Source organism: Melospiza melodia, chromosome 1 (assembly GCF_035770615.1).
Source record: "Melospiza melodia melodia isolate bMelMel2 chromosome 1, bMelMel2.pri, whole genome shotgun sequence".
Taxonomy (NCBI): domain Eukaryota; kingdom Metazoa; phylum Chordata; class Aves; order Passeriformes; family Passerellidae; genus Melospiza; species Melospiza melodia.
The window spans coordinates 6,753,182-6,780,191 of record NC_086194.1 but is presented as its reverse complement, the minus strand read 5'-3'; the positions used below and the strand labels follow the sequence as shown (position 1 = coordinate 6,780,191).

Here is a 27,010-nt window from a genome sequence, read left to right as displayed (position 1 = left end):
TGCTGAGTGTGAGGAGGTTATTTGGAGTCCTTACCCCACATGGGTGACACGAGGTGTTGCTGACGTGGGATGGGTCAGGGTGTGAGATGACCACCCTTGGTAGATAGAGATATTCCAGAGATTTTTATGTCCTAGTCCATCCATGCTGAGGGCAACACATTGAACCCCAAACCATTGCCTGGGAGCTGATTCCCATTTCCAGCAGCAGTGATGTGTTCTGCCAGTGAGGGTGTGGGTTGGATGTTTTGCAGAGATGTTCTGCAGGCCCCTGGCAGCTCTGGGGGGTAGCACGTGCTGCCCTCAGGTACAGGGGTGGGTTCATCACCAGCAGAAATTGGGACTTTGGGCTGAGGAGGGCCAGGTCTTTGACAGGCAATGTGTATTTCACACAGAAACTCCACTCTGAGTCAAGAGATGGTTTCTCACTCAGGTCTGTTGCTGCTCTGAGGAGTCCCACAGGATGTGCTCATCATTCCCAGCAGCAAGGCAAAAGTTTTTCAGTGAGGAGGAGCAAAACTCATGGTTGTTTCACATTTAATGAGCTCAAAGTATCTCATACTGAGGTGTGTGAAAAATCTATGAGCTTTTCAAAGCAAGATGGTGTTTTGAAAGCCCTGAGCTAGGGATTTTCCATTCCAGGTCTTAACACTGCTTTGTAAATATTCCAGGCTCCTCCAGAAGCTGAAGTGTGGCCCTTTCAGAGGATGTGGAGCAACTCCTTGGCTGCTGCTCCATTGCTGGTGATTTGTGTGGGGCTGTGCCAGCTGTAGGAGGAACCTGTGAGCAGAATGCTCATCCTCTGACAGGGAATGTTCCATTCACTCCCAAAGATTCACCTCCAGGAGCCACACCCTGCTCAGCTCCCCTGGCTCTGGCCTGGGCAATTTGGAGAGCAAATTGTCTCTCACCACTTCAGTCCTCAGCCCTGTGGCAGCAAAGGCCAGCAGAGATAGCACAGCCTGGAGCTGCCCTGGTGGACATCAAACCCAATTCCTTCCTTAAACCAAGCCCACAAAAGAATCTCAGATTTTTGGGTTCTGGCTGTTGAAGCCAAATACTCAAACTTACAAGTTCATTTCCAATGCTTCATCCTTTAAGCAGCCACAGTGGAGGAGCTGCCCAGAACTCTTTTACTGTGGGGCTCATGGTCAGATGGACCTGGGCACGAGCAGGAGGTGAGGCAGCCCCAGCATCATTTGCCTGAAACGCTCTTAATGGCCACAGGCTCCTCAGGCTGCTCTTTTCTCTCTTCCATTGGCAGCTTTTCCATCTTTGGCAAGGAGTTAAGGGGCTTTGTCCAGGAATTATGATTTGCCATTCTTCCATGTTCTTTTTTCCCCATCATTTTGCTTTTTTTCTAGAGATGGGTCGTTTCTTATTTCATATCTTTAAGGTGATTTATGAAAGAAATGAGGATAAAATTGCCACAACCTCTTTCCATCTCTCCTGAAGTAGCTTTTGAACCTGTTGGACAATTTCTAAGAAATTTGACAGCTGGGCACAAGTCTCAGATTCATCAAGCTGTTGCACATGGAATTAAACGTCACACGTTGAGAGAAACAGGAAAATCCCCTCATGAGACAGAGCCAGAGGAAGCCAGGCTTTTGTGGTTCCATAAAAACCTCCTGAGGCAGAGTTTGCTTTCCTGGGTGCTTTGGGGCAGTTTGCCATGGGTTTTCCCCTCCAGGCACCCACAGCCCATGGCCAATGCAGAGTGCCTGAGCTGTGACCCCAATGGGTGGAGAGTTGGGTCCCAGAGCCAGCAATGGTGCCACCCCATTGTCCTCATGCTCCCAGCCATGGCTCAGAAGAGGGACACGTCTCCTTCCCTCCCAGGGCACTGACTGCCACGGGGAGTGGCTGGTTTTGGGTTTTTGGGAGCACCACTGATGCCCCCGTCTTGGCTGCAGCTCTCCCAAGTGGGACTTTCTGCTGTTACTTTTCCCTGCACCATCTGGTGATTAATCTAACACCTTAAAATTAGCACTGGTGTTTCAAAGAGGTTTTGGGCAGGGTTGTTTTTTTTTATTTTTCATTTTTTATATTTTTATTTTTCATTGTTTCCTGCCTCACAGCACAACACACACGTGTGGGCCGTGTTCCTGTGACGCCAGATTTGCCCGCATCAGCTGGAGGATGTGTTTCCTCTCCCAGCACAAAGTGCCACCTCTCTCCTTCATCCCAGTCAGTGACATCCTCCAGCTCAGCCTACGTGTGTCTGCACACGTGCTCATTAACTTTTACATCTTAATTGAGAGGGTGGCACACGTTTGAGCCCTAATAATGACATCCCTTCTGCTGAAGCAGTCTTTAATCTCCAGATGAAGCAGTGAGCCAAGGCAGCAGAGTGGGGCTGCTGGCACACCTGAGGATGGGAGCAGCCTGCCAAGAAAGGAGGTTTCAGGGTTTGATTTGAAACATGTGCCTGATGGTGCAGGGATGGAGGCAGCAGCAAGGGGCGGTGATGGAGGGCCAGCGAGTGAGGAGGAGGATTCAATGAGCAGGAGCTGTGTGTGAAGTCTCTTCCAGAGCTATTAAAAAGCATAAAAGCACAAATCTCCTTTTAATGTGGCCCTTTGGTACATCTCTGCATGCTGCTCCATGGGCCACCCCCACACATCTGCCTTTACCTCTTCCTAGCCTGGCTCATTAGTATGAACTGATGGGATTTATGGGCTGGGAGCTTCCTTTGCTGTTTGTCCTGGGAATATCACAGTTTAAATCTCTGGATATCCTTATAACAGAGATGAGGACTTTATGGTACCATATAGCTGCAATTTAAGTTACTTTAATAGGGTAAATTTATGGTCCAAAAGTTCCTCTAATCCTGACTTACAGCTGTGAGTCAGGGCTTCAGTGCTGGAGGATCAAAACATTCCTGAGAATGACGCTCGTGAGTAACATCAGTGGGTTTGGGAGCCCAACCTCTGTGCTTTGGAGGGGATCAGATCCTTGGATTTTGGAGGCGCCATTTAGAGAGGTTCAAAGGTTGAATGAGAAACATTGGTTTGACAGATGGAGGGCAATGTTTGTTGGTGGGGAGTCTTCAAGGACACCCTCTCTTGGCTGCCACACTGCAGGAGGTGGGAAGAAGCTGGGAAAAAGCAAACATAGACATAGAGAAATTATGTGCCATGCTTAGAGATGCTGCTGAGGAAAAAGGACGGGAAAAAAAAAAAAAAGAAAAAATAGGGAAAAACAGAGGGGGGAAGTAAACAAGAAATAGAAATAAAGATGAAAAAAGTGTTTTAAAAAAAAAAGAAGTCCTCCAAAAAGGAGCAGTAAATGTGCACTGCTAATCGACCAAAGCCCTGCCAAGCAAATCTTTTGTCAGATCATCTGCCCAAAATGAAAAGCCCGACTCAGCAGCCCCGTTACCGGCGGTTCTGCCTACGAAGCAGGACGGGCAAAGCCCCGGTTCCCGCGGCTTTGTTACAGAGCCCTGGCCGGGCCGGCCCCCCCCCGGCCGCCCCTATATAGCGCCCTCTCCAATGGTCTGTCCATCGCAGCTCTGCTGGCTCCCGCTCTTGCTCTGGGATAGCAGCCAGCAGAAAATGTCCCAATACTCAGGAAAAGTAAGTAACGACCCGACCCTTCCCTTTCAGCCTGGGGCTGGAGCATCCTCCGGGTGGAGGATGAGGATGAGGATGAGGATGAGGATAACAGAGCCAGCAGTGGTGTGAGCGGTGATCCCGGGAGCAAATCTGGTAGCAGGGATGGGGAGGGTGTGGCAGAAGGAGCTGCATTTCGGGAGCTGAATTTCCCGTTTAAACATTCCTGATGGAAATATGTGTGAGTGAGCACGAGGCGGCGAGAAGTGTCAAATGCGGGACGCGCTGCGTTCCCAGAAAAACAAATATGCTGCTTAGGAAAAAATGCCAGTGATGCTTTTGCTGGAAAGCAGCTAAAATAACCCAAACCACCCTGAAATGATGCATCTGCAAGAAATTCCCATGTGCTTGGAATGGGAATCCGGCCATGTCCCTGCTCCTCAATGCAGGCCCTTTCTCCTCCTCCCCCCAGATCACTTTCTACGAAGGCAGATGCTTCACAGGCAGGAAGCTGGACGTCTGTGGCAGCTGCAACAGCTTCCAGGACCAAGGTTTCCTCAACAGGGTCAACTCCATCTGTGTCCAGAGCGGGGCTTGGGTCTGCTTTGACCACCCTGACTTCCGAGGGCAGCAGTACATCCTGGAGCATGGAGAATATCCCGACTTCTACCGCTGGAACGGGCGCAGCGACCACCTGGGCTCCTGCCGCCCCATCGGCATGGTGAGTGGCATCTGCTGCTGCTGTTGGCTCTCCCAGCTGGAGCACCTCTGGGTTTAGTTTATCCTGGTCACTGGAGCCAATTATGTGAAAATTGCCATAAAAATGTGTGTTCTTTAGGAGTAGGGTGTCCCATTGAGTTTCCTGGGTGGGTTTGTCCCTGTTCAGAGCAGTCTGTGCAGTGAGGCAAAGTAGAAATTTTCCAAAGTAGAAATTTTCCAAAGTATAAATCCATTTTGGTTTAAGTAGAATGGACATCTTTGAGTTAAGTATGTAGCTTGCTGTGTAGTCTGGCTAGCCTAGGCTCAGAGAAACTGCTTCAGAGAAAGACAGAGATAAGGGGAGGGGAGACAGAGAGTGACAGAGAGACAGAGACTGCTGTGAGAGCAGGTCAACCTGACCTAGGAATTCTTTCTGATAAAGAAGAACTAGCAGCAAATGTGACACGAAATTCATAAAAATGAATATATATGAACCTATTGTGAATTTGTATGCATATGTATTTGAGAAGGGGATAAAAAGAGACCTGAAGTCCCCAGAAGTACACCTGTCATTTTAGGAGAACGATTCCCACACATGTCCAACGCTGTAATGAACACACCAGCTTTACAACTTTCACAAAAGTTGTAGAGTTTTGTTTTTCTCCCCAAAACAGCAGGCCACAAAGCCAAGACAGTTTCCTGTATCCTCAGGCAGGGGGAAGATGCATCTTCTTCCTCTCACAGTGAAACACAGTGCCTTTAAGAGGATGAGGTTTTCCAGATGAGATGGCAAGGTCCTGCTGGTACCATGTGCTTTTCCTTTTAATGTAAGCTGCTGTGAGATATTCAAGGGGGAATTCAGAAGGAGATTCATTGCCCGAGGCAAGTTTGAGCTGCAGCTGCTCCATCTCCCCACGTACCCAAAGGGGGAGAGGGCAGCCCAAGGGCTTCCTAACCAGGCCACAGGGCTGCTCCTAGCAAATTTTAGTTGAATTCTCTGCTGTTGCAAAACCACCCTCCGACCCTGGTAATCCTAAACTAAACCCATTATTTTCCCTTCCCCTTATCAAGCTTTTAAAAGCACTGTCCAGAGGAAGGTTTTAAATGGGAAGATTAAAAAGTAGCAAAGAGAAATGAGTATGGGTTGGGTCTTCACATTGATTCTCGTACCACTGAGGGCCTCTGGGCAATGATGAGCCCAGCTGGAGCTGCTGGGATTTCTCACTGGCCCTGAAACTGCTTTTGGCACAGCAGCAGATCTGTTTCAGGTCTGTAACATCATTCCCAAAGCACCTCCATGATCCATTTGTGGAGGGATGCTCTGGCCCAGGCCCTGGACCCTGGCCAGCACAAGGATGTGCTCCTCCTTTCCTGGCCCAAGATGTTCCTGTGAGGTGCCAGAGAGGGCCTGGAGGGGTTTGTGCAGTGCAGATTCCCTGAGGAATGTTTGCTCAGGCCCGGTGTCCGCCTGGCTGCTGAGGGTTTGGCATGGCAGCCCAGCTTCTCGTGTGCTGACGCTGTTTATTTGAAAAATGCCTTTAGGTATTCTTTGAATTTGGCTTAAAAATATCCTTTGAGCTCTCTCTGTCCCACATAGCTCTGCCACAGGCTGCAGGGATGTCCCCACAGTCATTTGTGACACGTGACCATCGAGGGCTCACACAGCAATGATGATGCTGGGAAAGTTTCCTTTTCTCCCCCCTGTTTTTATTTTCCTGAAAGAAAGGCACAACATCTCTCACGAGGAACAGCAGCTGTTCATGAAACTGGAGGCAATACAAGTTAGTTTAGGGGAATAATCCAACATATTTGTACACTCAGGATATGTTTCTTTTTTCCTGTTTGGGTGTGCAGAGTGTTGGGGCTGCAGCTGATGCTGCACTTGGGATGGAGGGGTTGTGGGTTTGTGGGGGGATCTGCAGATGGATGAGGGGCTGTGTGTCCCTGAGCACTGGCATCCTATGATGTGTTAGCATGGGCACAGCAGCACAGGAAGGCACAGCAGCACAGGAAGGTGCAGCTGGGCACAGGTTTGAGGGATTTTTGGCTGCTTTCATGGTTGGTGTGCTGGGAGGCAGCACAAGTTTGTGCGAGCTCTGTTCATGCTGGCACCAGTGGTCTTGCATTGCTTTTCACATTCCCTTTCCAAAGCACCCTTCTGTCTCCCTCTCTGTCTGATACAAGCCAGAGGAATGATTTGTTGTGCTGTTTGGGTGTTGCTGTTGACTCCAATCCCTTTGTCCCCAGCACGGCGAGCACTACAGGATCGAAATATTTGAGGGGAGCCATTTTAGGGGTCCCAGCCTGGAGCTGACAGAGGATTGCTCCTTCCTGCAGGGACAGGGCTGGGACAAGACCTGCATCAATGCCCTCAAAGTGTACGGCGACGGCGCGTAAGTAACTCCACACCAGCCACTGCCACTCCTGCCCCGGGCACTGCAGGGGCTGCAGACACCCCTCCCTCATGGAAAACCCTCCCAGTGCTGGGGACACTTGGAGAAAGCCTAAAAATATTTGTCAAGCCTTTGGTTAAAGGTGAATGTTGGTCACTGCCCACTGTGAGCTGCATCAAAGGGGTGTGATTTCTGGAGGGTGGCAGTTAAGCACGAATTGCAAGAACTCTGAGACACCATTTTAAGGTGTATGAAACAAACCTAAAACCATCTCCCCTTCCCCTTCCCCTTCCCCTTCCCCTTCCCCTTCCCCTTCCCCTTCCCCTTCCCCTTCCCCTTCCCCTTCCCCTTCCCCTTCCCCTTCCCCTTCCCCTTCCCTTCCTCCCTGTTTCAATCCATGCTGAAGCTCTCAGGGAGCCTGGGCAGGATGTCAGTTTTGCCTTTTCTGTGACATTTGGTGGCAGTTTGTATTTTCTCAGTGGTGTTGGTCCTTTTTGTGTTTTTTTTTCTCTTCTTGTCAGACCGGCTGTTCTCTGTCTGTCTCCCCTTTCCTGTGTCTGACAATTGTGTTTTCACTGCAAGCCTGCTGAGGGCTGGGGAATGCCACAACACCTTCCCAGAGCCAGGCAGAGGGAGGCTGGAGGGAGGCCCTGGGGCAGAGGAGGGAGCACAGATTCCTTGTTCTTCACCTGTCCTGGATGTGTGCAGCTCACAGACACCTGGTGTGAGATGCTGGGCCCTTTGTGTCCATTTTTTTCCCCTAAGAATAGAGAAAGGTTGTTGCCATCAAGATATCCTGACAGCAGCAAGTGTCCTGCAGGAGCCTTTCTGATCCAGCCAAGGCCTCTCCACTTTCAAAAATCCAATTAGGCAATGGCAGCTCATTAAGGAGCAGAGCTACCCACTCCTGATGGGAGGAAATGGCTGGAGCCCCCCAGGGACCCTGTTAGTGCTGAGCATTTGAGTACCAACACCACAAGCCACAAGGGAGCCTCTGAGTACTCTGGCAAGAGCTTCAGGGCCAATTTACTGCTTGGGTCCCTGCAGCAGAGCCTGGAGCTTGGGAAATTGGGAAGCTGCCCGGAAACTTTCAAGCACTTGAATTTTTCATATTGATTTTCCCCCTCAAAATACAGAAAAGGCCCAAGGCTTGCTCTCCCTCACATGAGAGTCTGGATTGTTAGGGTTAACATTACAGGACTTCTCAAGGTCTATGAGTAGTGAGAAAAACAGAAAAAAATAAAGCACGGAGAGGAGCATGGTGAGGAAACTTGCTGAGGTTTGTAGCATTACATTCAGATCCTGGGAAGAGCGGTGTTGGACATGCTTGGAAAGGTCTGTAAAGGCAATTAAAGGCAGGACAATGCAGAGGGACCTGCTGTCCTGGGCTGCAGGAGGATGGAGGGAAAGATGAGACACCACTGCAGAGAGGTGAGAGCAGGGAGAGAAAGGGACCCTATAGCACCCCTTTTCACCTCAGGATGGGAGAGAAAGGGACTCTATAGCACCACTTTTCTCCTTTGGATGGATCTTCTAAACCCAGGTGCCTCCAGAGGTGCTGCAGGTGCAGATGGTGCTGGGCATAACCTGGCAAAGCTGTCCCAGGACTCATCCTTGGATGTCTGGGGAGCAGAGGAGATGGGGTCAGTGGAGACAAAGGCAGTTTCAGCCACAGCATCCCTCTGTGATTTTCACCCTCAATTCCCACAACACGACATCTGTTGGATACAGAAATATTTGTTTTCATTTCAAAACCCGTGGATGGTGTCATGTGCTGATAAAAAGCTGCTGCCTGCGCTTTGTGGAGGTGGCTGTGCCAGCGGGAAGCGATGATGGATCATCTGGAAACATGGCAATGGAGACAAACATCAGCCTTTGGCACAGTTCATGGTGAGCCTGAGGGGGCCAGCACCTTCCCTGCTGCCTTTCTGGGGCAGGCAATTGCTGCCCCCACAGCCAGAAGGGTGATGGCAAAGCTGTTTAAGGCACGCTGGCAATGAATTGCTGTTTTGGAGCAGTTTTGAGGTGTCACCACCCCCTCGGAAGCTGCTGCAGGTTTGTGGTGAACTCCAGTATCACAGATGGGATCATCTGATTTCAGATGAAGATGTGGGGTTCTTGTCCTCCTTTGTGCCTCAGCCACTCCACTGAGGACAGCCTGGAAACTGCAATTTTAAAAAGCTGAATTTGGTTTGCAGCCCAGGAGAGAATACCCCAAAAAGAGCTTTTCACACTACAGTGGAATAACTTGAAGGAATCAGACCAACCATTTATTCTACTGAACCATTCATGAGTGCTTGGTAGCTGTTCTGCAGTCAGGTTGTGAAATACAAAGCAGAACATGTACCCAAATGCTGCTGCCCAATGAACATCACACATTTCTCAACAAAGGTGATACCTGCCCATGGCACTGCTCAAGTCCTACATGGAGTTAAATAAGTGACTTTGAGCTCCACTGAAAGCTTCCTGCTTGGTTCAGGCTGATGCTACAGCATTCCCCTCCTCGTTTTTCAGTGTGAGCAGCCAGTGTTGGCTTATAGAGTTTGAGTTGGTTCCATGAGCATTTTATTCCCGTGTCCGCTGGGATGATGTGCTAATGAAACACAGCACTGAGCTGTTTGAGGGCTGTGTGCTATGTGCCTGGATCAGCTCTCCCATGCTGGGCTTGAGGACAAGATCATCTCTTTCTTTTTTCTTTTCTGGGCTCCTGACTGACTTGATTTCCCCTCTCAATGATGGTCCCAGAGAACGTAAATTTCAGGCAATAAAGGAGCAGCTAAGTGAGCCATACAGTCCTTCACTCATCACCTTGCACTGCCAGCACACTTCACTCCCATCTTTCTGCTATTCCTTTTATTCCTTTGCTTTTTGGGTTTTTTCAGCCTTCCTTTAAGCAGAGGGACAAGTCAATGGGGGTTCTTATCACCACACCAGGTCACTCACTGCTTCTCTCTCCACCAAAGCCTGTCCCATTCCCTCCAGGTAATGGGGCAGACACATCAACCATGTGTTTGGACAGAAATCTTGGGAAAGACAAGACAGTGAGGGGCTGCTCTTCCCCCTGCTCTGTTCTCCAGGGTCCACCTGTTGTTGAAACATGTCTTAGAGCAGAAGAGCTGAAAAGAAAGAGGAAAAATTTATAAATTGTCATTAACTAAGCTGAGGACACTTTCTGTCACTGCACACTGGGATATGTGGTGGGGGAACACTACGCTCACAGGTGAGCAGTGGGCAGCCTTCCCCACGTGCTGCAAAGGGAGCACCAAAGGAAAAGACTGGGGATGATTTTGTAATTCCAGTTTGGATATAAAATGGCTGCAACAAGTGCCAGAGAACGAGGTTTGTTTGCAGGAACCACATGTCAGCACAGGGCTCTGATACTGCAGGATGCTCTTTCCCAAAATCAAAGCACAATATTCCATGCTGGTGTCCACATGCTGGTCCTGCACAGGCTCTGGGAGAAAGGACCACCACAGTCCCACCCCATATCCTCTCAGAAACACAAAACAAATATGTCAAAGAACATGGAAGGTGCCTTGGGTAAATACCCCAAACTTTTCTTGTTTTGTTTTTTAAATAATGCCCGTGGGTGGCTGCTTTTATAAACAATTTTTCCAAAGCCTCCAGCTTTTTTGCTTTGGGTTAGACAGATCTGAGTTCACCAGCTGTTGTCTGACCCTTAAGGCCCAGCAGTCTTTGACCCCTCCAGTTCTTGAAGAAGTTTCTCCCTGGAAATCCCACACTCAGTAGGTCCCAACCCCAATGTCCCAGCTGAATTCCTGCAAAGACAGACCACAGAAACCAAATTATTTGGAGGATTGCATTTCTGCCTTGCTGTCATTGTTGAGCATATAAACAGGAAAAGCAGCTGAGATACTCATAAAATCTTTAAAAATACGGGGAAAAGAGGAAAGAGGCAGAGATGAACAGCTCAGTAATGTCAGGGTGGTAACCTGACCATAAAACTGTCAGAGCAATGGCAAAATTTGGTTAAGAAGCATGACAGACTCACATAGAGGACAGGGGTAACATTTGTGGCCACAGAAAGAGCATGTGAAGTGGAGAAAAGCAGCAAAATTGTCCTTCTTGACCATCAGAATTGCTCCTGACTCGACCTTCAGGTGGAGAAAGACATGTCACAAGCCAGGGTGATGGAGAACGATGTAGCCAAGCCAGGTGAAGAAGTCAGGCATGCCAAAGTCACCAAGGTTATTGAATGTTGTATCCATTTGACTGCATTCCAAGGGAAAATTGTCATTAATTCTGGATATAGAGATAAAGATGACCAAGCCAAGCCCTGCTCTCTGTTGGAAAGCATCAAAGACGCCATTAGGAATTATTAACAAAGAGAGAAATTACTAAATATGGTTCCCATTATAGTTAATGAACGAGTTCAAAGAGGCAAAATATCCATCAAGCATTTCATGTTTCTCCTTACAGTCCTTAAAAAAGGGACAGTTCCTAAAAAAGGGGTTTATGCAGGGGCTGAGGGGACTCATGTCCTTCTTTAGCTCTATAAATGCTATTAAATTGTTTCTGTTGCACATGGTGAAGCTCATGTGAATGTGAAGCAGGGAGCCCTTGGGCCCGGGTTTTATTGCTGGTTAACCCAAAACATCTTCCAAAGGCAAGGTCCAGTTTGGCTTTGTGTGCCTGCCAGGCCACGCTGGGGGAGGCGCCCACAGCGAACTCCACCAGGAGCATTTCCCTGTGCGGGGTGGGACTGGGAACCCAGCCCTGTGGTTTGCAGTGCAGCAGTGCCCGAATGCAGCCCCTGGAGCAGCCCCTGTGCAGGAGCAGGGTGCTGGGCCCAGGTGACCCCCCCTTTGTGCCCAGGTGGGTGCTGTACGAGGAGCCCAACTACCGGGGCCGCATGTACGTGGTGGAGCGCGGCGAGTTCGGCAGCTTCAGCGAGTGGCAGGCGCGCAGCGCCAGCGTCCAGTCCATCCGCAGAGTCGTCAACTACTTCTAGCTGGGCTGCCCCCCTGCCAGCCATGGCCTGCTGAGACTGAGCATCGCCCTCCTCCCCACCCACTGACCCCCGGAATAAATTGTTAAACACCAGCTGTTGGCTCTAAGCAGGTTTTTTTATATAACTGGCATGAGTTTATAAGAGAAGAGGCTCGTAATCTTTCTAAGCTTGATTTAGATCAAGCTGTGAGTTTGCTCTCTTGTTCTGCAGTGGTTTATGAGGAGGGGCCAGAACTGGTGGTGACACACAGATCTAGGAACTTGCCCACCCTTGTGGTTGTGGTCTGGCACATGTTCCCTCTGCCCCGACCAGGGCCACCATGTGATGGCCCCAGCTGACCCCTGGTGCCTGGAGGGGGCCACGTGGATGCACACATGGGTGGGGAGCACAGACTCTGAGCCACTGGGAGCCATGTGAGGACACATGTGAGGATCACAGCAGGAGCTGGGTGACTTGTGAGGTCTGTCTGAGCAGGGCATGCTGGTCTTTGTAAAAAGGTGAAAGCCACCATTCATCCTGAGTTAGTTTAACTTTAGATCAGCATGCATTAAAAATATATATTATAAAAAACCCAAGCCTGAAGGCACAAAACCTGAGCAACCTTCTTTTTGTTCCCAACCCTTGATGATAATGACATTTTGAGGGATCAGCAGCAGGGGATAACAGCCACTGCCCTGTCATTTATTTCACAACCCTCTTCCCGTCTTTCTGCCCCTTCAGTGCTCCTGGTCCATCCCAGTTGTTTCAGTGCCCCCAAATCCCATTCCATGGTTGGCAATTGGGATGGGAACCACTCTGCCCCTTCACGTATGGACTGTCCATGGCTAAAGGGCAGCCTGGGCTTCTCCTGGCACGCAGCCCCAATAGTGCAGTAGCCTCCTTCCTGTAAAATCATAATCTGTGTTCAGCATTAGCTAGGGTGTTTCTGGCTATTTCAGAAAGGGGTAATTTCATTCTCTTCACTCTGTTACTCTATTAGTTGTTAAGCCTTGGCTGTCTGATAGATCCTGACAGGCATGGTGCCGGCAGAGCTGCAAAGCTCTGTGCTAATCCAGTGGGAAGGCTGCTGATCTAACCCCAGCCCCAGCCCTCTGAAGGGACCTGAGTGAGGCTGACAGCTCCCCAGCACGCTGGAGCGTGAGCTGTGTGCGCCCTCAGGGCTGCTCTGTTTTGCAGGTCTGCCCTGGGAATCTGCCCTTCCCTGAGCGATGGGGAGGAGCAGGGCTGTGCTCTGTGCCTGGGGCTGCTGGGTCCCTGCTGCATCCCAGCCTGGCACTGGACCTGCCTGCCATTCCACCAACTCACACTCAGCCACCTGGATCCTGGCTCCCTGTGGCTCTCTGTGGGATCTCAGCACCTCAGGACTGATGTGCAGAGTGACCCAGACCACCCTTGGGGGGCTCGGGAGTCCTGGAATGTTGCCAGAAGTGTCTGGTGGCTGGACTTTGATCCTGCACAGGAGATAACACCTGTATGAGGATGGGAGGATTTCACTGGGTGAATGGTGAAGGGATGGGTTAATTAGAGTGTAAGACACAGGGTTTAGGATTTCTTTACAGGGGGGTTTAGAGAAGTAAGATGGAGGAATTGGGGCATGTCCTGTCCTTCTTCTTCTTCTTCTTGGCCTCCATCTTCTGTGGTGATGTTGGCACTTTGGGATTGGTTATAACTAAAAGTGCACTGGTTAATAAGGGTAAAAGGTATTGGGGAAAAATGATAAATATTGTATATGTAACTTTGAGTATAAAGATAGGTGACCGCCCCAGGGGCTCTCAGTGTGCTCATGGCTGGCTGCTGTGCAGACCTCTGTCGGGCCGAGAGAAAATCTTTTAGATAAATAGCTAATAAACACTGAAGAGTGAGAAAAAACCTGAAGCCTCTTTTCGTCCTTTGGAGCGCGGGCTGCCCAAGGCCACCCTGGGCCTTTCCAGGTCATTAAAACAGCCGAGAAACCGGCAGCTCTCCACCAGCACCAGGACTGGGGTCACTGGTAACAACTGGGCCTGAGTGAGGACATGTGCTGGTCCCGTGATGAAGTGACACTGTTGGTAGAGTTGCATCGATTGAGATTTGCCCCAGCTGCACACATGCTGGATATGTGTTATGAGGGGGTATGGAAATGCAAAAAAAATTCCACCTTGTGAATTTAACAGCAGTTTGGGTTAAGGCAGTTTGGTCTGCCTTAGCAGTGATACAGACAATCGTGTCCTCTTGTAGACAGCCTGTTGTCTGGATGTATCCTCCATGAAAATCATCACAGCAGCACTTACACCAGCTCAGCTCTGGACTTCAGTGGCCGTCCAGAGCTGAGTCCTGGGTGGCTTGTGGTGACATGATCCATTAGAGCTGTAAAAATATTTAAGATCTTTAATGGGTTGCAAGGTATTTCTGTGTCAGAGAAGGCAGGGAAATGATTCATTCATTGAGTGGGATGCACAAATGTACAACTCGTGCATCAACTCTTGCGTATTTCATTTTCTTTTAATTAGATGCAGCTTATGAAAGATTTTAGGAGTCCTTCCAGGATTAGCATTGCTCTTGCCTCATGAAGGCTGTAATCGGCTCCTGAGCAAAATGCACTCTATTAAAAGTTAATATTCAGTCATATGCAGTGCTCTCTGTTGTGACCTCCTGGACATTAATCTGTTAAAAAAAACCCCAAAGTGGTCCCAGAGAAAGACAAGCATCGAATTGTGATGAGCTTTAAAGGAGGCTTTTCATTCATCTGAAACACATTCAATGTCACAGTGCAGCACGAAGGGTAAAGAAACAAAGGCTTTTAAATATACAATAACTGGAGTCCCAGATGCTCCAAGTATTTGGGGGACAAAAGAAAAGAAAACAGAGAACAACCATCCACCCACATTCCCCTGGGAAGAAGAGCATAAGCCCAGACACCCCCACATCTGGGTTTGTCAACACTCAGTGCACCCAGCCAGGGGAGGTGACTGTCCCACTGGTGTTGGGGTCAGAGCTGTGACATCACAGACACTCTGCTCTGTGGCTCCCAGTGGTCAGTGGCTGAACTCCCCTGCGTGCAGAGCAGCTTCAGAGGGACCCATCCCGACATCCCTGCCCGTCCCCAGTGGGAGCGTGGGCCTGTGCACGTACACACAGCTGTACAGGCTGACTCCAGCATCCAGCCACTCTGTGCAAGCCCACTTCATCTATACACTTCAAACTAATTATTTGTTTATATGCTCTAGTAGATTAATATTTGCTGCTTAAATTGTGGGAGTATACTTAGGATCCCAGTCCTGGGCTGAGCCATGCCTTGTGCTAGGAGTTAAAAGCACAAAAAACACAGTCTGTTAATCTGTGCTGTTGTGTGGAACCCTGTTTGTAACCAGCGAGCGTTTAGCTACCTATAGCACATTTTACACAAGTCTGTAATATGCCTACAGAGTAAACACTCATCATTTATTGACATCTGATATCCCATTTATGAGCACACTCCCAATGCAAAAAGCTGGTCCCATGTGAAGGCTATTAAAAAAAATTCCTCTGTGTGCACAAGCCTAATCTCGCTCAAAACTGGCAGCAGGGAGTTGAATTCCATCTATTTTTTGCTTACTTGAAACCTAAGTAGGGTGGCCATGGGCCCAATCCAAACAGTGATGCTGCAGGAACATGCATTGCGTTGGCAGTGGGGGGACGTGGCTCTCGTTCTCTTCCTTTTCCCTCCCCCTCCTTGCTAAATCTGCACTTGTTCAAAGGACAGAACGTACAGATCCCATATGTTCGCTGGTGGCTTGTTGGTGCTTTATTCCCCTAAAAAAAAAAAAAAAAAAAAGTGGTTATTGACATTGCTCTAGTATGAAATGATTTGTGAATTTATAGAGTATAAAATATAAATGACAGAAATGCCAGCTCGATGTGAAGTGGATGTGAGATTGTGCAGCAGAGGTTTGAGCTGCACGTCATTAAACTGTATGGCTGAATGAGCTCTGCTGGTGAACAGAGCAGGCAAGCAATGGATTAAGGAAATTGGAAACTGTTCCACAAAATGCTGAAGATGAAACAAAGATTCAAAGTGAACAAAAGGGACAAGTTATTAATTACAAGAGAGAGAACCAAATGAAATCAGCTCCATCTGGAAAACCAGGAAAACCCTAATAATAATCAGCGTTACTGTGCTTGGCTAAGCTGCTGCAGTGTAATATTCAGAATAACTTTGAATTACATCTGGCCCCAAAGCAAATAGCTCCTGCCAGAATGCCTGCACACACGAACGTCCTTTCTCTGTAGCTGGATAATGTGCAAATGTGATGGAATATCTCTTTCAAATGAATCCTTGGAAGATATCTGAGGAGCTGCAGTGCTTTTGCCTTGCTGTACTACTTGGCACATGCACATATAGTGAAGGTAGGGAGGAAGCTGCCTACTGATGCACTGCTGGCATGTGTGATGTTGTCATGTTCAAATCAATCTCTCCTCACTGCTTACAGAGGCAAAAGGGCTGCACAGCCACCACCTCCCCTGTGGAATCAGAGATGTTATCCTGCTATTGAGGCTGCCCCACACTCACACCTTCCTGGGATTTTTTCTCTCCTCCTCCAGAGACACCTCTCTGGACCTGGTAGAAATGAATTCACTCCTTGGTGTCTGCTAGAGCTGTTTTATTACTTCTTTAAGTAGGAAGTCTGGCTCAACAGTGACCTCTTTGACTGAGTGCAGAAAGGAAATGAAGAGCTTCAAAAGGTCTCTCTGAAGTCTGGCACCAGGAGGAGAGCCCTGGTCATTGTTAAAGCCTAAGCAATGGCAGGGTAAAAATGTAGAGAAAACAGAAGAGGTTGGCATGAGAGGCTGGGGGGCCTCCTTCCCTGGAGATATTTAAAATCTCTTTAATTTAAAATCTCTTTGGACACAGTCCTGAATAATGTGCACCGGGGGACCCTGCTTGAGCAGGAAGGTTGGAGCAGATGAGCTCCAGTGATTCCTTCCAACCTCACCCATTCTGTGATTCTATAATACTTGGGACCATTGACAGATATTCTGGCTCCCGTGCTTCATCTAGTTTGGTTTTCACTTTCTTTTCTTTACACATTTTCTTCAATGTTGTATTGAAGTCAAGGGAAAATTAACTTGAGTGAAAACACATTTGGCCTTGAAATTTTTACTATCCATGGGCTCACACCCTTGTCCAGGAGTAAATCTGATAAACTTAACAAGACCTGAACCAGATAATATCTGCGTAATCTGGTCAGCATCATCAACATTGCAAATGATGATTTGTTTGGGGTTTCAATTTTAAATAATCTGGTTTATTGGAGAGGTTAAGCACAGTTAAATCAACCTTCAGTGGTTGAGGCTCATGTAGCCTTTTTTCTTCCAAGAGTCACCCTTCAGTCAGCAGAGGAGGTGCAGTAACATCCCACACAATTTGAGCTATTACCACATTTACTGGTGGCTCCATGGCAGAAACCAAACACACATGGAAAAGAGTGGAAAAGGACAGAAATAAAACAAATATTAATTTTCCACGGAGCACTGAAGAAAGAGCAAGTAGTGTACCAGGTTTTCCATGGGCAGCTGACCATCTTTACATGAGGCAGAATGAGACAGTTTGTAATCAAGTCAAGCTGTCCTGGTTTAAGCATGTGAACATATGGAGGAATGTACCAGTGTGTTCAGTCAAATTGTCTGTGAAGTAAACATGAAATGGTACAGAAATTGTTAATGTAAATTCCTGCTTTGAATATGATGATCTCTAGTGGATTGCAGTAAATCCACATGTCCTGCAGGCATTTGCACCTGCACTCAGTCCAAAAAGCACTGAATGCTGCCTCTCAGTCAGAATGGTTTTATGTGCTCCTGCTAGGGAGTTTGGGATGGTGAAGAATCAGTCCCTGCTATTCCATGATAAAAAATGCAATTTAAAAAATATTTTGTTAACTCATTGCAGCAGTTCTGGTATGCTGCCAGACAGTTTGTTTAGCCTGACATAAACTAAGCTCTTTTCTCATGTAAGTGTTTATTGGTGGCCACCAGTGCTGCTCATCATCTGTGATGGGGTAAGTGAGCACTGCAACTCCTTCCCTGCAAGACACCACAGCAGGCAAGGCTCATGGTCAGCACAGGTTTGTTCATGTTTTGGGAGAGGTGCTTTTAAGCTTTGATGTGTCTGCCCTGTGATTGTGGTGGTGAGGAGGTGGGTGAGTGATCCTGACTCACAGATGGGCAAAACTCTGTGGTTTCAGCTGACCTTACCCTTGCTTTTTTTTGGTGTTTTTTTTTTTTTTTTTGTTTTTTTTTCTTTTTGTTTTTTTTTTTTGTTTGTTTTTTTTTTGTTTTTTGTTTTTTGTTTTTTTTTTTTGTTTTTTGTTTTTTGTTTTTTGTTTTTTGGTTTTTTTTTTGTGCTGCTGGAAACCAAGAGCTTAGAGAGAAATAGCAAAAGACTGTTCATGGGACAGACCTCTTCCTTGCATGCTTTGCTGAAGGTGGCCACCACTAAAACCAGTCCCTTACCCAGTGCTACAGAATCCATAAGGCACCTGCACAAAACTGAGCCCTGTCTGACACAGAAACACCCAACATTGTGAGCCTCCTTTAGTTCTGCAGGGCAGGCTGTACAGAAATCCTGCTCTTGAATCAAGTTTTCAGGAAGACAAAGCACAGTGTGGGCCACTCCACACACAGAGCTGACCTGCTAAACTCTGTGAGGGCAACAGCTGCTCCAGCAATGTAAGTGGGAATCAAAACTGCTGAGATTTGCAAAACTTTGTGTGGTTGTCTTTGGTTTTCTTGGCTGGTAATGCAAGAAGAAAACAATAACATTTGAGTCATATGAACCAATAATAATAGTAATAATAATAATAATAATAATAATAGGATTTCAAAGGTTTTATTTAGTGTGAGTCTTCCTGTTATTGACTTGCCCTTCGAAATGATTCTTCTGAAAATAATAGAGCCTCTTTTTTTTCACTGAGGGTTGGGGCCAGATTAATTTGTCCTCTCCCTTCTAAAAAGAGAGGAAAAAACCCAGGCAAACACCATTTTGACTTCTGGAATTTATCATTTGTGTTCAGATCTCTCTATAGAGTTGACAATCAGCCTTTCAAAGGTTTCAGACTTCTCTTCTTAGAACTTATTAATAAATTATATTTAACAGTCATCTTCTTTGACAATTAAACATCACACACCCGATCAGAACCAGGGGCTTCCACAACACTGGAAATACTTCTGCTTATACTGAATTATTCATCTTTTCAGCTGCATTAGACAATACAGGTTTGGAAACACACAAAAAAACTCTGGTAGGAATCCAAAATTTCTGTAACAACCCCCCAGGCCTGGGATTTGTCTAATAGTTTGCTATTAAAGGGTTCTTTGCCTGGAAAGAAGTACCAGACAGAGTTTCCCTTGTTCTAGTTCTTTGTTTATTTTTTTTCCTTTTTCTTTTTCTTTTAATTTGGTATTTGACTGCTCAGCATAAACTTGCTGTCAAGATGATGGAAGCTCCAGGGGGGGACAGAGGTTACCAGCTTCTCAAAGCTTGCACTGATTTATTTCAGGAGTTTTTCCTTCCCCAACCTCCCAAGTAAGACAGAATAACAATAGTATGAATAATAGTAACAACAACAACAATAAAAACATTCTAATCAGTGATTTTTCCATTAAGGTTCAAATCCCCCCCTAGAAAGACCCAGCAGAGCATTTTAGCTCGTATGGAAAGGACCCAAAAGTGTGTCAGGAGTTGTCACTGGCAGCCCTTTGCTGCTCCTGCCTTCTGCTGGGTGCAGCAGTGCCGGGGACGCTCTGATTTCCCGGCAGCGCTGGGTGATTACCCGGCACTGAAGGCACTCAGTGCAATTAGTGGGAATTAGGGCAGGCCCAGAGCTGTGCCTTGGCTCCTGCAGCCTGTCCCAGAGGGACACCGGCTGCTTTAGGAGCCTGGTGCAGGACTGGCTCATCAAGCAAGCCAGAGAGTTCAATCACATTTATTTAGCATGACTGCACCAATTTAGCGCAGCTGAATAGCTGGCCCACAGCGTGCACATGTTCCTAGATGGTTAAAAGTCACTCTTCACATTTCCCTTCCTGTTCATGTGCTCCAAGGCTGCATATTTCAGTAGTGCCTCTGGAAAGTAGCTATTGTTTTTATCTTTTCAGTGGTTTAGTTGTGAAATTCATGCTTGGAGAAGGGGTGGAGGAAAGTCCCAGAACAGCCGACCGAGGTAAATAGCATTTCCTCTGTCCTAATTCTTTTCTTCTGTCACTTCTGTGCCTTTGCAGCTCCCTGAGAATCCATCTCCATGCCTTAAACATCAGATATTTGCTGACACCCTTGTAGAGTGCTGATCAGATGAAAACAGTATGTCAGATTCAAGGCTGGAAGTGAGTCAAGGCCATTTGTCTAATCAGCTTCTCTTTTTCTTCACCAACACAAAAAATCAGAGTAGAAAGCACCTTCCTCATTAACAAAGAGTAATGGACACCAAAGCAAATTTAGAGTGGAGAGAGGAAAAGTATATTCCCTAAGTTAGTAACCTTAGCTAATGCAACTGATTTGACTTAATTGAAGTCAGTTGTAGAACTGGGCTCTGAATCTTTCCCTCACTGCATGGCTCAGCCTAGCAGGGAACCCAAGGGTTAACAGCACAACTGCTGGTCCTCTTAGAATATATCTCTATCACCATGAGTAATGCATATTTTGAGCAATTGCATCCAAAATGAACAGATCTGTGAGAGGAGATGAATCCCTCACAGAGCAGAACAGGAAGAGCCCTCAGCTGCCTTCCAAAAGCAGGGGATGGTTATTTCCTAGGTCCTAGTGCCTTTCCCAGTGTATCCCAGGCTCAAACACCTAATCAGCATGATTATCATCACACAAATGCTGCCAGAGAGTCTGATTTGTACAGTCATTTCTTTGCTAAATGAATAACCTTTCCAAAACCCCGTGATGCTGGAGCCTCTGCCATAATTCTGCATTTTGGATGGCTTTTTCTGCCTGGTTGGGGTTTGGCGCTTGTGTAAAGAGGTGTAATAAGAAAAGTTACTCACAGGAGAGTGTAAGATAAAGCAGGCAGCTCAGCCTGATTGAACCAAGGCCTCATCCTCCTGGGGCTGAAGCCTGGCCATGGGGTGAGCAGATGCAGCAGCTCCTATTGCTATTTCAGGGGGAACTGATCTGCTTAGAACAGGGGAGGGATTTTATTCTGGGTGAGCAGATGTTTTGCTGAAGTGGTGTGAGCAGCAGGGAGCTGTGCTGGGTCTGTGTATTTCTTTGTCCTTGGATCTCAGTGGGTGCATTGCTGCTGCCTTGAGACAGTTTCCTTTGTTGCCATGATCAAGGGTAAATTCTGTGTGAGCCCACCCTGCCTCAGACCCCCAGAAGGTCCCTGCTGGTGTGACAACAGCCCAGGCTCAGATTTCTGGGGGTATCTCAGAAGCAGCTTTCCAAAGCACCCCTTTGGGAGCAGTGGACAACTAACAACCCGTGGGTGACTTGGCTGAGCCTCCTGGCCTTGGTTTCCTAGCACAGGCTCTCCTTGTCCCTCTTTGGAGGTGGAATGGGGGAGCCCAGCTGCCCTACAGCTCCAGAACCAGGGCTGAGCCCCAGGGCACTCTGGTGCTTTTTGTTCACCCTTTCCCAGAGCTCCACCTCTGCTGCTGGGGCTTCACAAGCCATGTGTAAGTGCCTGTGACTTTTCTCCATGCCAATTTATTCTTGGATGCCACCAGGATGTAGCACCAAGCCCTCTAAGGAGCCCAGGGCCCTCTCTCTCTCTCCCTTTATGGCCTTAATTCTTGGCTTCTTCTCTGAGTCACAAAATGTCCCTTTCCCTGCAGCCAACTCACTGCTCTTTCTCCTGTTTCTTCTCCATTTCTCTCTCTCTTTCTCTTAAATAGTTGGCAGGAGGCCCTTTCTTTCATAACTTCCAGTCATTTTTGCCAGGTGACCCTGTGAGTAATCTCCCCCAACAAATAAGGGAAGGCCCAGTTAAACGACCACTTCTGGCAGGAAGAATATTCCTCTTTTGAACCCCCTCATTATTCTCTCCAGTGGGTCTCTCAGGCAAACAACACAAAATCCGGATCACCCGCATCCCCAGACCAGACACAGCTCTGTGGCACACGCACGTGGTTCTTATTTCCCCCCCAGAGAATGGCTCTGGGAAGGAGTTAACCTCTTGAGGCCAGGAAAAAGGCAGCAGAAGATGTAATAGCTCCAGTGATTCACACACAATATTCCATAAAGTGGCACGGCAATTGCCTTTATTTTCCAGAGTCACGCACAACCATTATTTTTTTTTTTTTTGGTCAAGTTTAACCCAACAGACATTTTAAATGTCACGGTTTATACCCTCGATGAATTTCACTTGTGAGTGTTGTTGCTAAGACAGACCATATTGTGGCATCAATGTTTAATCAGGCCATTCCCTCAAACTCAACAGGGAGTTCTGCCTGAGATCTGGTGGTATAAATCATGAAGTTCTGCTGTTAGCAATTTTTATTACTCACTTTATGCCTCTTTGTGAAAATGAAGGGAAGATAAAAGGAGAGGGAGAGAGTTTAACTGAAAAATGAAATATTACAACCTTTCTGATGAAATCTGTCTACTTTACATCTGTGAAAGTGCAGCATCAGCCCCCCTTGGAATTCAGTTTGTTTTTCCTCCCAGTGCTTAGATGCCTGAGTTTGGTACTCCTGACACTTGCTCGGTGAGGAGCTGGATGCTTGAGCCCAAAGTCTGGTGCTGGGCCACATGTGAGTTGGGGTATCAGCAGATTGCTCCTTCACCATCACCTTTCTGACCATGTCATGCCAGTATCTGCTCCGTTTTCCAGGACAAAGAACACTCCCAGAATCTCCCAGCCCCACCTAACCCTTTGTTCTGGACGTGGTTCAAGTCTGCACAGACTGTATCAGTGCATTGTTTTCGTGGGCAGCTGGAAAACCTCAGGAATGAATGGAAACAGACGGTTACAGACCAGCTAAATTGCAATCTCTCCTCTCAGCAAGAGAGGACTCCAGTTAGGGTGCCTTTCCAAAACAAGAGTGAAGGGATGAACACTACTGAGAACTCAGGGGGGACATAAAAAGGAGAGCAGACACAAAGAAAGATTTATTCACCAGGAGATGTGTGGGTTATTACTGAGGAGTGAGGTGACATCCTGACACCTGATCTGTAATGCTGGCATCAGTGTGTGGCATCAGGCTTGCTTTATGTCCCCCCTCAACACAACATCAGCCACTCTCTGTGTTTTGCACTTGGATTGTGCCATTGATTTCCATGGGATTTTGCCAGGCACTGGCACTCTGGGCCCAATGATGCTGCTGCTGTCCCAGTTCTATTCAGCCCAAGAGGAACATGAGAGACAGAATGCACCCACTGGTGAGCCCAAACTCACACAGACAGAGGTGGAGGTTGTAACAGCACAGCTTCCCTGAGCAAACCTGTGTTAGATCAGGCACAAGTAAAGTCCAGTCCTAAGGGTGAGAGTATGTGAGAAGGAAAAGCCACGTATCTTGTGAGAGGAGAAATGCACAAAAAGAAAAAGAAGTGCCAAAAAAGAATAGGTGCATAATGGGAATATTTTCTCTGCAAATCCAACTTGAGATATCCCAGCTGAGCAGTTCAAGCTTTGGAGGTGCTGGTAAGCCTCATGGTGGGCTGAATGTTCACCCTGGTGTCCTTCTCTTTACCAAGGACCACTTTCATATTTTGTGGAGAAAATAAAGAACAGTATTGGCTCTCACCATGCTATGGCAGGGTCACAGAGTGGGGCATAAGCTTTGACATCCCTTGGAATGGTTTGATTTCCTCCCACCACCAACTACACCCACCTAAGACCTTCCCTGCCTTTCTCAGACTCCTGGAAGAGCTGTGCACTTCTTGTGGCAGCTGTGTCAGAAGCAGGGGCAGTCTGGACCTGAAAGCCTCGTGCAAAGCTCAGTCAAGGCTGCACAAGATTATTCTGTGGTCAGTGGGTTTGGTATCAGCTGTTCCTATAACTTTCTCAGCAATAATGAGGTGTAAGAGATCGTGACTGCTCCCGCCTTACCCAAGGTTTGGCTCTGCTAATAATGAGGCAGACAAACAACTGAGAAATCTTCCAGAGGCCAGATGTGAATGCAATTGTTAAAATACTGCCTGGGTCACTGGCTGCAGCTTCAGCATTTTTGGAAATTTGTTTTTGTACCAGTGTCAAAGGCACTGGGGCTCTCTGCTTGCATCAGTACAAATCTGGATTAATGCAGTTAAAACCAGCAGAGTTGTATCCGTGCAAAAGCAGTTAAAATGGGCTCAGAATCAGACTCAGAAAGTTACCCTCGTGTCACTTAGTAAGATATATTTCTTTTGGCTTCCACTTAGATTTGGTCCTTAAGGAGCCTGTCATAAGAGATATATGGGCTGGGCAAGAGGCCAACTTACCGTCTGGAAGGAACAGCAGGGCTCCCATCGAAGGAGGGAGCAGGGTAAAATGAGCTTTTGACTATTATTTTGTAATTCCGTAAATATTTGTGATTTTGAATTATTCAGTAAAGTTCCCACTACGCTGTGACGTGATGGAAGGGCCTTGTCATCTACAGACTGTGTGGGGAGAAACCCATTTACAGTGATCTTTGAAACAGCGGCCGTGAGATCTTACACTTCCTGGCATGTCACAGCCCAAAAATTTCTAGGAAATTGCAGCTGCTTTCTTAGCCAGGGAGATAAGATGCCTTTGCAGCAGTGCTTTTAAGCCATTGCTTCATCACAGCAGAAAGTTAATGCAATCCTCTCTCTGCCTACTCCAAGTGCACAGCTAAATTCCCATTGCTACCAGGGCCTGACATTGGAGTCAGCTACTAAGAGCCCATTTGTGCAACATTACCATTCATTAGGTCATTGGATAGCAGCTGATTCTCCAGATCTCAGGCTTTCAGACTCCTGGCATTGATTGGGGGCACCCAGGTGAGGCAGTAGTAGGGAGCAGGGATGTACATGGGTTTTTCAGATGGGTGTTCTTGTTAGGAAACTCATAAACCCAAGTATTTTCTGAAATAAATGTTTTGGAAATACAGTTTCAGATCTAGTTAAAAACCAAAGGAATGTTACATATAATTACAGAAGAATTCTGTGTAAGTGACAGTTTCCAAGTATCTTTTGTCCTGTAGGGGAATTTGCTAAATGCTTATACCCAAACTAGATTTCTGAGCACTCTGGGGCATTTTAAAGCTGCATTTTAAGAGGAAAGGAAGAACTGTATTGCCTGTAAAAGGGGCCAGTTGCAGAGGGGTCAGAAGGAGATGCAATGCTGAGTTCAGCTGTGCATCTTGGGTCTGCAGTCTCGGTCTGCAGTCTGCCCTTCCACCCCAACTTCAGAGTAAGGCAACATCTGCTCCATGGTGATAATTGAACCCATGTAAACTTAATTTGCCTTCACCAATGTCGATTTTTACTGCAAAGTGAAGCCATTTAGATGTTGATAATATTTTGGATTAAATCAAACCAGTAGAAGCTACATTTAAATCTATTTAAGGTTAAATTTTATTTACATTGTACCAGTGTAGCTGGATTGATTTTTAAATCAAATTTAACTTTAGCAGGGAAATTTTCTTAGAGTAGTTTGCTGAGTGAAGGAGCTTGCCTCTGGAGACACCATGTAACATGCTTTTGTTTGTAGTTCTCATTGACTGTAATGATGTGGCTGAATCAAAATCCAACCAAGGCTGGATGTCCATGTAGGATGTGCCGCTATAAATCTTTCAGGCCCCTGACAGCAGTTTTAAGAGAGTTAGTTGGCTTTTGCAATTTTCCAAACTGAAGGACAAGGTAATACTTAATTATCAGCAATTTTGAAAGTGATTGGTGTTGACAGCCTGAAGCAGAGCAATAGATGAAAGATAAAAAACCCTGGCAGCTGGAAAGGCCCTTCTTTAGAGAAGGAGGAGGGGCTGGGATGATGGAAAGGGTTAATTCTCCAAGAAAGATAATTTGCATTGCTGCACACTTTATTCATTTGTTTTTGGTCGAGCTCTCTGTGCTGACTTCTTTGGGGTGTTATTGGCTCTGCTGCTTTGACAGAACAAAGAACCTTTGTTGTCCATCAAAGACCATCCAGATGCCCAAGGCCCCAGGAGGGGGAGGTGGACATGGAGGAGCTGCCTGTGTTCCTTCCTCCACAAACAACAGCAATAACATTATTGGAAGCGTTCGCAGCATTACCGAAATATTTTCAAGGGAAATGTTCTTCGGCATTTATATCAGCGCAGATAGTGGGGTAAATACTGACTTAGTAATTTCTGGGATCCTGTGGTGTGTTTCTGAAGGTCTGGCAAGTGAGTGTAAGCACAGATAATTTGGGATGAAGAGGATTCACAGAGGATTTTGCACCTGATCATTACTGTCTTGTGTGTGTGGAAAATAAAGTGCCTTCCCATTCTGTGTTGTTGCTGGGTCAGAGATGTGAGAACAGGTTGAACCTTTGGTGGAATGAAGGTATGATTTGAAGATAAAAGTCTCAATTTGTTCTACTTAATTACAGAGAATCTGGAACCTTCTGATGTTGGACCCCTGTCATAATCCATGGTGAAGGGCAGAGGCATCCCTCTCCCCTTCCAAAATACAGTGTAGCTGATCTAAACTCTGCATCCTTCCTTTGCTTCTGATAATTGCCTGGAGACTCTAAACTTGGCTCCAAACTTAGCAACAGCCACTGGATCCTGCCAATCGTGTATTATGAATCCAGCCATAAACATCTAGAAGCTCTCTTAAGGTTTTTTCACTGCCTGGATGTTCTAGGAGCAGATCATGCATCTGTGTATGTACACATCTGTCTGGATGAAGGAGCATTAATTGCAGAATTTTGGCCCTGAGGAGAAAAATCAAGCAGCAGATAACTTTCTTTTACTTTCTTCATTGTCCTACAATTAAAAACCCACCACAAGAACACAAATACAATAAAGAAAACATACCTAAAATTCAGGCAGATGAAAACAACTGAAAAAAAGATTTTAAGAACCCTCAAGAAAATGAATAAATATTCATTAAAATATTCAAAAGCTCAGATGTTTTCATTAGTCACCACAGGAGGGAAACATTAATTTGAAATAATAATATAAAACCTTGAAAAGAGTTTAAAAAGAGCAAGGGGAGGAACAGCACACCCTCTGCTCCCACAGCTGATACATGGCTGAGCTGTGGCCAAGGGTTTCCCCTCTAGCTCAGCCTCCCCTTGAGATTTAAACTGTGCTGGTTTAAAATGTGCAGACCTGCTTGAAACCTAACAAAATAGCCCTTCCCTCTGAGTTTTTCCTTTTATTCACACCATAGGAACACAGGAAAATAAAAAGGAGTGCTAATCTATCCTACAGTTTCCCAAGCAAGGACTCTGGGCAGGGGTTTGTGAGTGGATTTGACAGATGTACGAGCAGATGGTGAGGGACACTCCCTGAGAGCACCCGAT

The 27,010-nt window shown here is 46.9% G+C and overlaps 1 protein-coding gene across 1 annotated transcript; it reads left to right on the top strand.

Annotated features, from left to right (window-relative positions):
* The first annotated feature begins 3,964 nt into the window (after nucleotides 1–3,964).
* On the top strand, nucleotides 3,965–11,697 carry CRYGN (crystallin gamma N). The gene is given in 4 exon segments (XM_063176330.1): nucleotides 3,965–4,013; nucleotides 4,016–4,272; nucleotides 6,498–6,643; nucleotides 11,480–11,697. Coding segments are annotated over 4 exon segments (588 nt in total). The 3' UTR covers nucleotides 11,616–11,697.
* The last annotated feature ends 15,313 nt before the right edge of the window (nucleotides 11,698–27,010 follow it).